Genomic DNA, 16532 nt, shown 5'->3' on the forward strand with positions numbered 1-16532 from the left:
TTATATAATTAAAGAGTACATAGGTGTATATTTTATTATTTATTTTATTGCTCTATAAATCGGCATTTTATATCAATTAATTTACTCACTGATTTTGATTTAGATCAGTAGTTCTTAACCCAGTATTAAAGGCACACCAAGAGCCCAGTATTTTCCTAGCTCTGTTCCAATCCTGAGAAAACCTGGAGTGTGCCTTGATGACTGGGTTAAGGACCACCGATTTTGTTTGTATCTCCCAATTAAAATGCACCAATAATTTTTGCTGGGGCAATTAGAGCGTTGGAGTTTCTCCCAGATCTATTGGCACTGAGATTTTACTATTAATGACTGATGCTCTCAACCACTTTCAGTCCTTTGAGATACCTCCTTGACTTATCACCTAGACCCGATAACAGTGCATTTGGATAGGTGCTATCATAATAATGGACTGTCTGCAGTTATGGTCACATAACGTTGCCCAGTGGATTCCGTTTTGCTTATTGAGTTGGGCAACATAGCACGAGTCATACCACCAACCTCCTCCCTCTTTGTCAGCACAGTTCTTATTGTAGCTTCGATCATTGTCGCGGTCGTGGGTGGAAAACTTCATGTTGTCATGCATGTTTCTGAGGGAATTGGAAGTCATAGAGTCACCGGCATCACCGCTGTAGGTGCCTAGTCGCAGCTGGTACCCGTGATCTTCATCCTTCACATAGATACTGTCATACTCTGCGTACCTGGTTGTGTTTTTAGAATCGACCAGAATAATCTTTACTTTGTTCCATTTCTGCACTGTTAGCAGGTGTATATAGTAATGGCCGAGCCAATGGTCAGATGCCATGTTGCCGAACGTGAATTTGTATGTTTTCCAAGCAACAGTCCACGTGATCTCCGTGTTAAAGCTATTCTTCTGGATAACCGTCCACCCACCACAGTCATGCATGTAGCACTGGACCACAATCATGATGGAGTTATCTGGCCGGATTATATAAAGACCGTGTTTACGGTAGCCCATCTGGTAGAGTTCATCGCAGTCCCTGGCGAAAAAGACTGATATAAAGATGAATTTAGGTTTTATTATGCTTGATAAATCTTAATAATTCATGAATGTAAAACAATTCAATCTTGCAAGATGTATAATCTAAGCATTATTTATATGTTCTTTGTGTTGTCTCTAGCAAAATCCAAACTATATATCATCCATAATATTAAATAATTTATTATGGGAAATAATGCCATTGAGGGGTCTGGAGACATCATGATAAACCACGAGACCGAGGGTGAATTCTTCAGAACTCTGAAAGAGCATAATCTTCTCATAATACATTATTCACCATTATGCATCGTGTCTGTGTGTGTGTGTGTGTATATTTGTCATTCTTTTAGGATTAGTGTTCATGATTTTGGTGCATAAAGCAAAACATTCATTGGGAAATATACCTTTTCTCGCATACACATCTTTTAAGTTGACGATTTTCGTAACGTCTGGCACGTTCTCGATATTCTCAATATCCAAAGCTACCGTCCTGTTTGTCACCTCCTGAGCTGCTGCATAAAACATGCTCAAAGCAAAGACTGTGCATGTTACCCACATCCTGCAAAGGGTTGCGTTTCTCACCTGGGAAACATTATTAATATTGTTATTATTTTGAATACACCAGCCTATGCTTTAGCGTTGTACAGCGGTTTTGCTCTGTAAAAATGTCTTTATTACTGGGCAAGTTCCGTGAGAGACTCCTGCATATTACAATATTGCGTACACGTTGAGGAATGGATCGTGAAGGTAATTCGAAAATTGCAAAACGCGTTGAAAGTATTTTTGCCTAAATGTTTGCAAGTTAATTCTCATTTTACCATAATTCTCTGTATTAGCTGAAAAATAAAACATTTGCAATGTACTTTTTTTTGGAAGCAACTGATTCACAGGGTTATCAGGAAGTCAAAGCAAATAAAGAGTGATTTTAATATGTAATCCAAGGTATCCCAAATGAACACAAATCAGGGTTGGAGAATATGGAAATTGTGACCTAAATTTTAAGTAAATTTTCAATTCACTGTGATTCCTGACTGTACATACCTTGGTGAAGAACCCTGAGAGTGACTGACTAACTCACAAACACATCTTACATGCATTCAGTATCACCAGCCAATTAGAAAGGGACAGTAATCAATTAAACAATATACGGTACAATGGAACCTCGGAACTCGAACAATCCCTTACACAAACAATTCAGTAGTTGAACAAAATAATTTGAGTAAAAATGTCTCGGTACATGAACGGTTCTCGGTACCTAAACAAATAATGCCTCAAACATGTTCAATTATAAAGCTATGTCTCACTTTAGACACATTTTAAATGCCAGGAGAACCGTAACCTATCCACATCCAACCAATTATATCTCTTCTCTTTTCCACTTACCCCATCAATTCTCATCATTTCTTTTAATTTACTGTACATTGTGTTTATTTTGTTTTTTATATATGATTTTATGCATGTAAGGTATTAACCCCTTAGTGACCAGACCGTTTTTCAATTTTCGTACCGTTAAGGACCAGGGCCGTCTTTTACATTTCTGCGGTGTTTGTGTTTAGCTGTAATTTTCCTCTTCCTCATTTACTGTACCCACACATATTATATAACGTTTTTCTCGCCATTAAATGGTCTTTCTAAAGATACCATTATTGCCATCAGATCAATGGAGATCTATTTTTAAAAGAAGACAACCTAAGGAATTAAACTTGGGGTATTTTGACTCATTTAATGCAACCATTTTACCACCAATCTGTGCCAAATTAAAAAAAATAATAATAATAATTGGCAAATTCTTTTTGGCACACTTAGAAATTTAAGAATACTTGTACTGAGAACTTTAAGGGTTACTGCCGAAGAACACCCCAATATGTGTTCACCATCATCTCCTGAGTACAGGGATACTCCCCATATATAGATGTGTCGGGTTCTCTGGGGGCTTAAAGACCTTATTTGGAGGGTGCGCATTCCAGTTTTCCAACTTGGAATTTTCACAGCTGTCATCATGCACCCATGTTCTATTTGGGACATTTCTGAAGCCGGCCAATATAATTTACCCCATCAAACCATATACTTCTGAAAAGCAGACATCCTATGGTATTTCAAATGGTGGTATTTTAACACTTTCCATGCACTTATTCTACCACCAGTCTCTGTCAAACGTTTGGGTAGTCATTTTTTGTGTTATTTTTCTCCCACATTTTACTTTAGGCATGGAATCTCAGTTCCTATTATGTGTTCAGCAACATCTCCAGAATACTTTATTCTGTTTGTTTTTGTTTTATTGATTTTATTTAAGTGTTCACTGAATGCCTTGACACCTTGAGGCACTCAGCACACAGGCAGAGCATCGGTTGCCTGCCCGATGGCTTCCGATGCTCTGCTACACTGCCGGGCGCCATGCGGGGCAACCCGGGAGTGATCACTAAATCGGCACCCCGGCAGTCAGGAGAGATACTGTAGGATGCCTAGTACATCCGCGGTCCTTAAATGGTTAAACTGTAAAATTTGTGTTAAAATGCTTTAACTTTGGGTGTCTGGAACAGATTCATCAAATTTACATTAATTCTTATGGGAAACGTTGATTCTGTTCTAGACCAAATCGGAACTTGAACAGCCTTCTGAAACAGATTAAGTTTGAGTTCCGAGTTTTCACTGTACTCTACACACAATTCAAGATAATAAAGTTACCCTCCATACACATCTTGTTATTTAAGATGACTTTTAGAAATATTTTATAAAGACTAGTTCCATATAGACTTTTCTGACAGTTTAATACGTAAAATCTGGAAAAAATAAGCAAAAACAAACCAAAAGGTCTACAGCATTTGGCCACATTGTAAGAGAATGAAGTGCATGCAGATCATATTCTTTATTTAATTGTCATTAGTAGACTATTGGGGTAGTGTGGAGAGCTAATCAGGGATTTACACCTTGCATGCGATAATAGCCAGATAGGACACATTGCTGCAGTTTATATGATTGTCAAATAGTGTGAAGTTTGTTTTTAATCTGAAGTTGGGAATTATACTTTTTTTTTATTACAGATTCACTGTTATCCTGATTATTACTATTTTTTAAAATCAATTTATAAATTCAAGAAATAAGAATATTAAAATATGAAAATAATTTTGCTCCTATGGGCTTACAGTCTGCGGTGATCTTATTTAATCCTGGAAAAGTGAGATACAGATACAAGACACTCACCTCGGGGACAATTCTGTGAAGAAAGATAAGAAAGTACCTGTGATTTCCCTTTATATGGAATAATTCAACTTTCCTCATCGTTTGTTTACTTGAAATTGTCTGTTTGTCAAGGAAACTGGTCCCCGAGCAGCTGGCTGGTGTGAATTTATTGTGTTTTTACAAGTTTACACAAAGGGCTATCAAGAGTATGCACAAATATTGCAAAATTTATATTATAAGTGACGTGACTTTCATTTTGCTCATTAATCACTGAAAGAGTGGGACGAAAATCAATAATAAATATTTTTATTAGTGAACATTGTTATATAGCATTTAAAGGAACAGCAATATTTCCTATGGGCAAATTACTTAAAATAGGATTTTAGAGTATATAATGTAACAGAACGTGATTAACATACCCCATGTCAGCACTGCACGGACGTCATCTAAAACACCCCTAGGCAAACAGGCCCAAATAAATCTAATTATGAAATATATCCTCGGCCTTCACTCTCCGGGATGATAGATATATAATGCATTATACTGTATGTATGTTACAATGTGACGTCCTGTGCTGCTGGCCAAATTCATACTTAGCAGAGTGACGAACATCTGACCAAATTGCTTCATATTATTATAATTCCTTCTGGATAATTTATTTAAATCAAAACAGTGATGTATCAAGCTGCATGTATATCGCATTGTGTTATTTAATCTGTGTCATATTTCATGATAAGAACATTCACTTCTTAAAGGTACATTCAATAGGTTTTATTTTTTAATTGTTCAGTAGATTTCTTCCCCATCCAATGAGCTGTGTTACACCGTATAACAGTTAATTGAGAAGTGTGTGAATGGCGAGTGCTGCGATCGGCCTTCAGCCTCACTTCTGTTTACAATCACAAAATGAACGAGGCAGGAGGCCCTCCAGTTTGTCTGACTGGCACGCCGGTTTATCGTGATTGGCACTTTTCTAAGATAAGTCTGCAGAGACAGGAACATTATATGTAAAAACCCAAGGGCAGAGTACAGAACATTTAATAGAGTCCTAACCTCAACATCTGAGGAAAGGGATTTAGGGGTGATTATTTCTGAGGACTTAAAGGTAGGCAGACAATGTAATAGAGCAGCAGGAAATGCTAGCAGAATGCTTGGTTGTATAGGGAGAGGTATTAGCAGTAGAAAGAGGGAAGTGCTCATGCCATTGTACAGAACACTGGTGAGACCTCACTTGGAGTATTGTACGCAGTACTGGAGACCGTATCTTCAGAAGGATATTGATACCTTAGAGAGAGTTCCGAGAAGGGCTACTAAACTGGTTCATGGATTGCAGGATAAAACTTACCAGGAAAGGATAAAGGATCTTAACATGTATAGCTTGGAGGAAAGACGAGACAGGGGGGATATGATAGAAACATTGAAATACATAAAGGGAATCAACACAGTAAAGGAGGAGACTATATTTAAAAGAAGAAAAACTACCACAACAAGAGGACATAGTCTTAAATTAGAGGGACAAAGGTTTAAAAATAATATCAGGAAGTATTACTTTACTGAGAGGGTAGTGGATGCATGGAATAGCCTTCCAGCTGAAGTGGCAGTGGTTAACACAGTAAAGGAGTTTAAGCATACGTGGGATAGGCATCAGGCTATCCTAACTATAAGATAAGGCCAGGAACTAATGAAAGTATTTAGAAAATTGGGCAGACTAGATGGGCCGAATGGTTCTTATCTGCCGTCACATTCTATGTTTCTATACATACGGCTTTAGGTGCTGTGAGTATTCTTATATGGTTTCTGGAAATGAAACTGCTTAACAAAACACTGAAAGTCACCTATAACGTGTGATGACCTTTTTCACGTGACACTATTTTCTTTCTTTTAAAAATTAGCAAATTACATCACAATCCAGTTCAGTCCTGACTCCTGGGACAGCCAGGGTACATATTGTACAGGAGAAGGAAAAACTGCAACATTGTTTTATGTCTCCTCTTCTCTTTATCCTCTCTCTATACTGACTGCCAGGTGTAAAGGGCGGAGCTTATAATGATTGACAGGGAGCTAAGATGGAGGTGGCTCTCTCTATACTGACTGCCAGGTGTAAAGGGCGGAGCTTATAACAATGATTGAAAGGGAGCTAAGATGGAGGTGGCTCTCTCTATACTGACTGCCAGGTGTAAAGGGCGGAGCTTATAACAATGATTGAAAGGGAGCTAAGATGGAGGTGGCTCTCTCTATACTGACTGCCAGGTGTAAGGGGCGGAGCTTATAACAATGATTGACAGGGAGCTAAGATGGAGGTGTCTCTCTCTATACTGACTGCCAGGTGTAAAGGGCGGAGCTTATAACAATGATTGACAGGGAGCTAAGATGGAGGTGGCTCTCTCTATACTGACTGCCAGGTGTAAAGGGTGGAGCTTATAACAATGATTGACAGGGAGCTAAGATGGAGAGGGCTCTCTCTCTGCTGACTGCCAGGTGTAAAGGGCGGAGCTTATAATGATTGACAGGGAGCTAAGATGGAGGTGGCTCTCTCTATACTGACTGCCAGGTGTAAAGGGCGGAGCTTATAACAATGATTGAAAGGGAGCTAAGATGGAGGTGGCTCTCTCTATACTGACTGCCAGGTGTAAGGGGCGGAGCTTATAACAATGATTGACAGGGAGCTAAGATGGAGGTGTCTCTCTCTATACTGACTGTCAGGTGTAAAGGGCGGAGCTTATAACAATGATTGACAGGGAGCTAAGATGGAGGTGGCTCTCTCTATACTGACTGCCAGGTGTAAAGGGTGGAGCTTATAACAATGATTGACAGGGAGCTAAGATGGAGAGGGCTCTCTCTCTGCTGACTGCCAGGTGTAAAGGGCGGAGCTTATAATGATTGACAGGGAGCTAAGATGGAGGTGGCTCTCTCTATACTGACTGCCAGGTGTAAAGGGCAGAGTTTATAACAATGATTGACAGGGAGCTAAGATGGAGGTGGCTCTCTCTACACTGACTGCCAGGTGTAAAGGGCGGAGCTTATAACAATGATTGACAGGGAGCTAAGATGGAGGTGGCTCTCTCTATACTGACTGCCTGGTGTAAAGGGCGGAGCTTATAACCATGATTGACAGGGAGCTAAGATGGAGGCGGCTCTCTCTATACTGACTGCCAGGTGTAAAGGGCGGAGCTTATAACAATGACTGACAGGGAGCTAAGATGGAGGTGGCTCTCTCTATACTGACTGCCAGGTGTAAATGGCGGAGCTTGTAACAATGACTGACAGGGAGCTAAGATAGAGGTGTCTCTCTCTATACTGACTGCCAGGTGTGGAGCTTATAACAATGATTGACAGGGAGCTAAGATGGAGGTGGCTCTCTCTATACTGACTGCCAGGTGTAATGGGCGGAGCTTATAACAATGATTGACAGGGAGCTAAGATGGAGGTGCTCTCTCTATACTGACTGCCAGGTGTAAAGGGCGGAGCTTATAAAAATGACTGACAGGGAGCTAAGATGGAGGCGGCTCTCTCTATACTGACTGCCAGGTGTAAAGGGAGGAGCTTATAACAATGATTGACAGGGAGCTAAGATGGAGGTGGCTCTCTCTATACTGACTGCCAGGTGTAAAGGGCGGAGCTTATAAAAATGACTGACAGGGAGCTAAGATGGAGGCGGCTCTCTCTATACTGACTGCCAGGTGTAAAGGGCGGAGCTTATAACAATGACTGACAGGGAGCTAAGATGGAGGTGGCTCTCTCTATACTGACTGCCAGGTGTAAAGGGCGGAGCTTATAACAATGATTGACAGGGAGCTAAGATGGAGGCGGCTCTCTCTATACTGACTGCCAGGTGTAAAGGGTGGAGCTTATAACAATGATTGACAGGGAGCTAAGATGGAGGCGGCCAGGGCCGGTGCAAGGATTTTTGCCGCCCTAGGCAAAAGTAAAGTTTGCCGCCCCCCATCCCCCCCCCGATATGACATCACAATGCCCCATGTTAACTAACGCAAGTGCTGCAGTGCCGCCGTGTTTACATTAAAAGGCCTGCAGGGACAGGCTATAGACACCAGAACCACTACATTAAGCTGCAGTGGTTCTGGGGACTATAGTGTTTCTTTAATGTGAGATAAATTAGAGATTAGTGCCACGAATAATATACTAGATTGCCTACTTACAATCAGATGAGGATGGTGATGGGCTCTACCTGCAGTCTGGCTCCACTGGTCTGGTGTAGAACAGGCTCTCTGGAGGCTGTTTGTGTTCTGGGAGAACAGGAAGAAGGCTCCATTTTTTTTAAGGCCCTTTACACAGCTCAAGGTCTGGACCCCAGGGTCCACCTTCATGTTCCACCAATTACTTTGTTCACAGGAGTAGGGGATGTCCTGATACGTGTGTAAGGAATGCATTGTGTGAATCTGTGTTTGTATGTGTAAGGGCTGCAATGAGTGTTTCTGTGCATGTACGGGATGCAGTGTGTGCGTCTGTAAGGGGTGCATTGAGTGTGTGTAAGGAATGCATTGCGTGTTTCTGTGTGTGTAAGGGATGCATTGTGTGTAAGGGTTGAATTGCTTGTGTGTGTGTGTCTGTGTGTGTAATGCATTGTGTGTTTTTCTGTGTGCAAGGGGTGCATTGTGTGTGTGTGATGATGTCAATCTCTCCCCCCTCCCTTGTCACTCTCTTCTCCCCCTCTCCCTCCCTCGTCACTCTCTTCTCAACCCCCCTTGTCCCTCTCTTCTCCCCCCCATGTCCCTCTCTTCTCCCCCCCATGTCCCTCTCTTCTCCCCCCTCTTGTCCCTCTCTTCTCCCCCCTCCTCCCTTGTCACTCTCTTCTCCCCTGCGTGTCCCTCTCTTCTCCCCCTCCCTTGTCACTTTCGTCTCCCCCGTTGTCACTCTCTTCTCCCCTCCCCACTCTCATTCCCCCTCCTAATCCCGTCAATTCCCCTCCCTGTCAATTTATCCCCCCTTTCAATTTATTCCCCCCACCCTGCCTGTCCATTTATTCCCCCACCCTGCCTGTCCATTCCCCCCCCTCCCTGTCCATTTATCCCCCCCTCCCTGTCCATTTATTTCCCCCACTCCCTGTCCATTTATTTCCCCCCCTGTCCATTTATCCCCCCCCCCTCCCTGTCCATTTATTCCCCCTTCCCTGTCTGTCCATTTATTCCCCCCTCCCTGTCTGTCCATTTATTCCCCCCATCCTGCCTGTCCATTTATTCCCCCCTCCCTGTCCTCCCCCCCTCCCTGTCCATTTATTTCCCCCCTCCCTGTCCATTTATTTCCCCCCCTCCCTGTCCATTTATTTCCCCCCCTCCCTGTCCATTTATTCCCCCCCCCTCCCTGTCCATTTATTCCCCCCCCCTCCCTGTCCATTTATTTCTCCCCCCTCCCTGTCCATTTATTTCTCCCCCCCCTCCCTGTCCATTTATTTCTCCCCCCCCCCCCCCCTCTTCATTGATTTCTCCTCCTCCCCTCCCTGTCCATTTATTTCTCCCCCTCCCTGTCCATTTATTTCTCCCCCTTCCCTGTCCATTTATTTCTCCCCCCCCCCTCTTCATTGATTTCTCCTCCTCCCCTCCCTCTCCATTTATTTCTCCTACCCCCCCCTCTCCATTTATTTCTCCCCCCCCCTCCCTCTTCATTGATTTCTCCTTCTCCCCTCCCTCTCCATTTATTTATCTCCCCCCCCCCCCCACCTCTCTATTTATTCCCCCCACCCTCCCCTACCTCTATAGTAGCGTGGCCGAGCTCTGTATCATGGTCCGCGGGTACAGGGAGCTTTTGTTTCCTGTACCCGGCGGACTAACAGGAAGTGAACACCAGTGTTCACTTCCTGTTAGTCCGTCCGAGTACAGGAGACAGATGCTCCCTGTACCGGCGGACTATACTGCGCTCGGTCACGCTACAGAGAGGGAGTGACAGGAGGGAGCGCTGAGCGCTTCCCTCCTGTCAGCCCCCTCCCTCTCCTCATGCTGTGCCCGGGCGGTGCGCCCTCATGGACGCACCAGCCCGGGCAAAGCTGCAGCCGCCTGAGGCTCTCTACAGAGCGCTCGGGCGGCTGCAGCATTAGGGGGGCCGGCGCTCCTGGCGGCGCCCCTTCCCAAGGGGCGCCCTAGGCGGCTGCCTAGTCCGCCTTACAGGTAGCGCCGGCCCTGGAGGCGGCTCTCTCTATACTGACTGCCAGGTGTAAAGGGCGGACCTTATAACAATGATTGACAGGGAGCTAAGATGGAGAGGGCTCTCTCTACACTGACTGCCAGGTGTAAAGGGCGGAGTTTATAACAATGATTGACAGGGAGCTAAGATGGAGGTGGCTCTCTCTACACTGACTGCCAGGTGTAAAGGGCGGAGCTTATAACAATGATTGACAGGGAGCTAAGATGGAGGTGGCTCTCTCTATACTGACTGCCAGGTGTAAAGGGCGGAGCTTATAACCATGATTGACAGGGAGCTAAGATGGAGGTGGCTCTCTCTATACTGACTGCCAGGTGTAAAGGGCGGAGCTTATAACAATGATTGACAGGGAGCTAAGATGGAGGTGGCTCTCTCTATACTGACTGCCAGGTGTAAAGGGCGGAGTTTATAACAATGATTGACAGGGAGCTAAGATGGAGGTGGCTCTCTCTATACTGACTGCCAGGTGTAAAGGGCAGAGCTTATAACAATGACTGACAGGGAGCTAAGATGGAGGTGGCTCTCTCTATACTGACTGCCAGGTGTAAAGGGCGGAGTTTATAACAATGATTGACAGGGAGCTAAGATGGCGGTGGCTCTCTCTATACTGACTGCCAGGTGTAAAGGGCGGAGTTTATAACAATGATTGACAGGGAGCTAAGATGGAGGCGGCTCTCTCTATACTGACTGCCAGGTGTAAAGGGCGGAGTTTATAACAATGATTGACAGGGAGCTAAGATGGAGGCGGCTCTCTCTATGCTGACTGCCAGGTGTAAAGGGGCGGGGCTTATAACAATGACTGACAGGGAGCTAAGATGGAGGTGGCTCTCTCTATACTGACTGCCAGGTGTAAAGGGCGGAGCTTATAACAATGATTGACAGGGAGCTAAGATGGAGGTGGCTCTCTCTATACTGACTGCCAGGTGTAAAGGGCGGAGTTTATAACAATGATTGACAGGGAGCTAAGATGGAGGTGGCTCTCTCTATACTGACTGCCAGGTGTAAAGGGCGGAGCTTATAACAATGATTGACAGGGAGCTAAGATGGAGGTGGCTCTCTCTATACTGACTGCCAGGTGTAAAGGGCGGAGTTTATAACAATGATTGACAGGGAGCTAAGATGGCGGTGGCTCTCTCTATACTGACTGCCAGGTGTAAAGGGCGGAGTTTATAACAATGATTGACAGGGAGCTAAGATGGAGGCGGCTCTCTCTATACTGACTGCCAGGTGTAAAGGGCGGAGTTTATAACAATGATTGACAGGGAGCTAAGATGGAGGCGGCTCTCTCTATACTGACTGCCAGGTGTAAAGGGCGGAGTTTATAACAATGATTGACAGGGAGCTAAGATGGAGGCGGCTCTCTCTATGCTGACTGCCAGGTGTAAAGGGGCGGGGCTTATAACAATGACTGACAGGGAGCTAAGATGGAGGTGGCTCTCTCTATGCTGACTGCCAGGTGTAAAGGGCGGAGCTTATAACAATGACTGACAGGGAGCTAAGCTGGAGGTGGCTCTCTCTATACTGACTGCCAAGTGTAAAGGGCGGAGCTTATAACAATGACTGACAGGGAGCTAAGATGGAGGTGGCTCTCTCTATACTGACTGACAGGTGTAAAGGACGGAGCTTATAACAATGATTGACAGGGAGCTAAGATGGAGGTGGCTCTCTCTATACTGACTGACTGGTGTAAAGGGCGGAGCTTATAACAATGATTGACAGGGAGCTAAGATGGACGTGGCTCTCTCTATGCTGACTGCCAGGTGTAAAGGGCGGAGCTTATAACAATGATTGACAGGGAGCTAAGATGGAGATGCCCAGTTATATTTATTTATTGAAAATATGAGAGACAGATAAACTTAAAATAAATATTGGAAGTTACATTTTCTCTCGACAGAAATTATATTTTTATTCTTTATTTATTTTATTCAGTAAATGTTTTTTCCATATCCCCACATTCCCATACATGTAATTTTGTCTGGGTTGTGTATGTTGTAATAACAAGCTTTGTGTAAAATGTATGCTCTAAAAACACGAGATATGAATGCATATCTTTCTCTATTAGAAAATGCAGTGTTTAGATATTACTACCCCAAACTTAACTCATTTTCTCTATTATCATGAAAAGCAGATATGCCTCAGTTATTTATTTGTTTTTGTTTTATTGTGTGTTATTTTAACCATGAAGGCCCTAATGATTGTTTGTGCCTTTATAGAGGCAACTTCTCCCACAGATGATTCCCTGATCATTGAACACAAACTGCTATTTTACTGCCCCCTAGTGGACAAAACAAAAACTGCAAGGTGCACTCATTTCAACTGGTGATGTGGTGAAAGGAACAGACACATTGTAAAATTCTGCAGATTTATTGAACGCTTGCAGAGCTGGAGATAACAATACAAATGACAATATGAAACTTAACATTTTAATTAAAAGTGTTTATATTATCATTCTTGAGCCGTACTCCAATTCAAATTACATTATAGGATTAGGGTAAAGGTCACCAGGTCGAGGAAATGAGACAGGGTAGCAGTTTTTCCTACTGGGTTTTATCATAATGGTGGATGAGACACACGGGCTGTATTGGTCACAAAGGCCTCTCCAGAATATGTTTTGATAGCTATTGAGGTGGGTGGAGCCACAACTGTCAAACCACCAACCTCCACCATACTCTTCAGCACAGTTCTTGGACCACCTGTCATTGTCTTGGTCTTTAGTGGAGAACCTCATATTGTCATTGATTCCTGTCTCGTTCATGATGGTCATAGCATCGCCAGCGTCTCCAAAGTAGTCTCCTAATCTCAGGGCATAGCTTTCATCTTCACTATCCACCCTAAAGCTACTGTAGTCCGCACGGTATTCATTCCCCAAAGCATCCATTAGAAGGAACCGGACAGTGAAAGCATTATGCCTTGTAAGAAGATATATTAGTTCGTTGCCCAGCCAGTGGTCACCGGCCAGATTACCAAATCCGCTCCTGTATTTGTTCCAGTCGGTAGGCCCAAAGAACACGTCATTCTTTCCAGTGTTTCTCTGTAGGACAGTCCAACCTCCACCTTCTTGACGGAGGTCACAATATACCACCATTGGTGGTGAGTCTTTGGGCAGGATCACATATAAACCGCTCTTTCTTCTGCCATTGAGGAAAGCAGACCGACAGTCTTTTGCCAAGAGTTCTGCAGAAAAGACACATTTAGGGAATGTTATAATCATTTCATTCATTATTTCCTGGTGTTTTACACAATATTTTGGAGTAATTAGGATCTGGATCTGCATCAACTAACAAAACACAACTGTTTATTTTTTTTATTTTATTTTATACTTATATGTAAAAAAAAAAAAGAAATCTTTTAACTTCCTGTGATTTCAGTACATCGGTTCTGGACGAATATTCTTCACTTAAATAGAAAAGAAAGTTTAACTTTCTTGCCACAGAATTCATTAGATCATATTTAGCAAAGCCCATCTTACTCTGCTCCTCATTAATGGAATCTTGTCCTTGTTTTGAACCACGTCACAAAGATTTAAAACAAAATACAATATGAGCCAAGTAGAGGAGGCCAGGTGCATGCTGGGAGATATTCTGATCGAAGCTATTAAAATATATTTAACACGGCAGATGTGTTGAAAACACAGTAGTTTTTAATATTGTTGTATGGTTCTATTAAAAAAAGGAAAACGCATTTTTAAAGTTCAAATGTCACAACTGAGATCTTGGCACATCCAATAGCATAACTTATAAACAACTTTTAAGTAACTTACCTTTTTTTTTTTTTTTTTTTTTTAATCTTAACCATTGAATTTCTTATATTTACATTATATGCCTGCCATTGTGACATTGCCATGTACTTAGAAAATTGAAAGGGCTTTGTGACCTATTTCCGACCATAAATCATATAAACAGCATTCCCATCAAATTCATATTTTTGTAAGCAAGCTTTAGTTCCCATATGAAGATATTTGTTTCCGTGTGGAAGCAGCCATCTTGTAATTGCAACAAACTTTCAACCTGTTCACATCCATTACAGTTACAGTGATCTCAGCAGCCAATCAGAACATGTTTCTGAACGTGACTGACTGTTTGGGATTTGTCTAGATATTGGGTATAAATGTGCTCTCTGTGCGGCAGTGTTAGGCTTGCATGAGGCTGCAAATCTCTTCTTTCTGGTTTTTAAAAACAAAATAAAATCACCAGATTTAAAAATCATCTGTGTAATTACTAAACAAAAATAGCAAAATTCAGGCTTTAATACCAAGCTATGCTTATATCTAAAATGGAGGAGAATTTAAACTCCACTTTTGTTGTATAGATTTAGCAAATTGGTCTTCAGTTTACTACCAATCCTTGCTCGGTGAATAAACCCCACAGATTTTTTTTTTTTAAAGTGGTACACAGCAAAATTATTGTGATAGTCACATCAAAATCCAAAATGATGTAATTTAAAAACATTATCAGTGGGTTTTCATCAGAAATAGTTGGATATGACAAACATTGATGGTTCTGTCTAGAAGATAACCAGCTGGTTAGGGCCCCTGTTTGTTTAAAGTGCAATGAATGGAATGACCCATGTTTGTGTAAAAATAATTTATCAGAATTACTACAACACAATAAAAACTATCCCGTTAATATGTACTAAATGCATTGGACCCTCAAATCTTTTCAGTTAGAGCCTCATATTAAGGGTCTTTTCAGTCGCTGCTTCTGACATTTATCCTATGGGTGCTACAAATTAAAAATTTGAATATGCTCAAAGTGGCAATGTCTTCAAAATGATTATATATTTTTTATTATATATTTTATATTTATTTTGTACTATATATTTTATACTGCGATGCAAGCAATTTATTGAAATTATCAACCCACCTGGGGAGACCCCCATGCGTGGCACATTCAGTATTTTCTGCAGTTGGCTTTCTGCCAGCATGCCCCTGTTGGCGAGACTGTCGTACAGTTGCTGACGGCTCAAATGTGTCAGGTTTTTTGTTTCCGAGGTAATAAAAGTCAAGGTGAACAGGAAACACAATGAAGGAGCCCAGCGAGGAAACATTCTACGAAAGAAAGCAGAAACAAATGTTGTGAAACTTCTAAATAGAACATTGTGTTTTCCTTTACTCGTAAAGTCCTAACATATTCTGTAGCGCAGTATGGTCTGCCATGGCTATGTAACTGCAAGTACGGCTCGGAGATCTGCGACCATGGAACTGGAGAAATCTCCAACTCAGAAACATTGGTCGAAATTGTACTCATTTATTTTCACTTCACTTTGTATAAGCCAAACCCAAGGAGTTATTCACTACGCTGAACCTTGTGGAACACTTTAAGAAAATTGTGAGATTTGACCAAAATAATCTTATTGGGAACATTTCTACCTCTGGAATACTTCTCCAATTCTCCAAAATGGCCGTCTCAGTTATGTTTTTAATTTTGCCTGAAATTTATCATTCCCTTTTTAATTCTCCCCCAATTCGAGCCCTTGCTGCCCTGCTAATATTTCATATCTTTCATTGAAATTAAAATGATTAATATATTATCTATAAGCAAAGTATGTTTCCTTTACCCCAATACTGTGTTATGTATAAAGATCCAAATTTATTGCCAGCTCATTATTATTTTACTATTAAAATGGTTTTTAATAGCCCCTTCAGTACCAACAATTTGTCACAAATAAAGCGTCACACATATATAAACATATACCTCTCGCATTGGCCCAAGGCTGGCCGTCACCTGGGAAACAGATTTCTTTGGAGTTCAGACTCAGTTTAGCCCGGTATTGACTTATGATTAAGTACTTCATTTTTAATATAAGGCCCTGTGGCAGCCTAAGGGTTGATTTAATTTGCTGTAACAGCGTCGGTTTCCAGTCTGAATCCCAGAGAAATATGTTAATACATTCACTTGGAGTCTATTCACTAAACAGTTAATTATTATGAACTGACAACAGATCTTATAGATTCAGTCTAACATAGCCTTTAATTTTCTTCTAATTTCCAGCAATTTAAAAAAATATTATTTTTAATTTAAATGAAATTGATTTTCTTTCTGTCAGTAAACTGCTAAAATCCCTGGGGTGCACAGAGAATTGCACACTATTAACTGTCTCTGGATTTTGCGTCTGATCTCAGAAGCCGTCACTGAAACTTACCTGGTCTTATGATCCGAAGAAAAGGTCAGACTCTGTCTATGGG

General features: G+C 42.0%; 2 protein-coding genes across 2 annotated transcripts; both read right to left on the reverse strand.

The window, feature by feature from the left end:
• Positions 1-359: 359 nt before the first annotated feature.
• LOC134570768 (fibrinogen-like protein 1-like protein) lies at positions 360-1573 on the reverse strand. Its single transcript, XM_063428736.1, has 2 exons — positions 1420-1573; positions 360-1029 (listed from the first exon to the last, which is right to left on the reverse strand). The coding sequence occupies exons 1-2, from the start codon at positions 1571-1573 to the stop codon at positions 380-382; spliced, it is 804 nt and encodes a 267-aa protein (XP_063284806.1). The 3' UTR covers positions 360-379.
• Positions 1574-12821: 11248 nt separating this feature from the next.
• On the reverse strand, positions 12822-16532 carry LOC134570769 (fibrinogen-like protein 1-like protein). Its single transcript, XM_063428737.1, has 3 exons — positions 16490-16532; positions 15211-15395; positions 12822-13522 (listed from the first exon to the last, which is right to left on the reverse strand). The coding sequence occupies exons 2-3, from the start codon at positions 15392-15394 to the stop codon at positions 12822-12824; spliced, it is 885 nt and encodes a 294-aa protein (XP_063284807.1). The 5' UTR covers position 15395; positions 16490-16532.

This window comes from Pelobates fuscus, chromosome 8, assembly GCF_036172605.1.
Source record: "Pelobates fuscus isolate aPelFus1 chromosome 8, aPelFus1.pri, whole genome shotgun sequence".
NCBI lineage: Eukaryota > Metazoa > Chordata > Amphibia > Anura > Pelobatidae > Pelobates > Pelobates fuscus.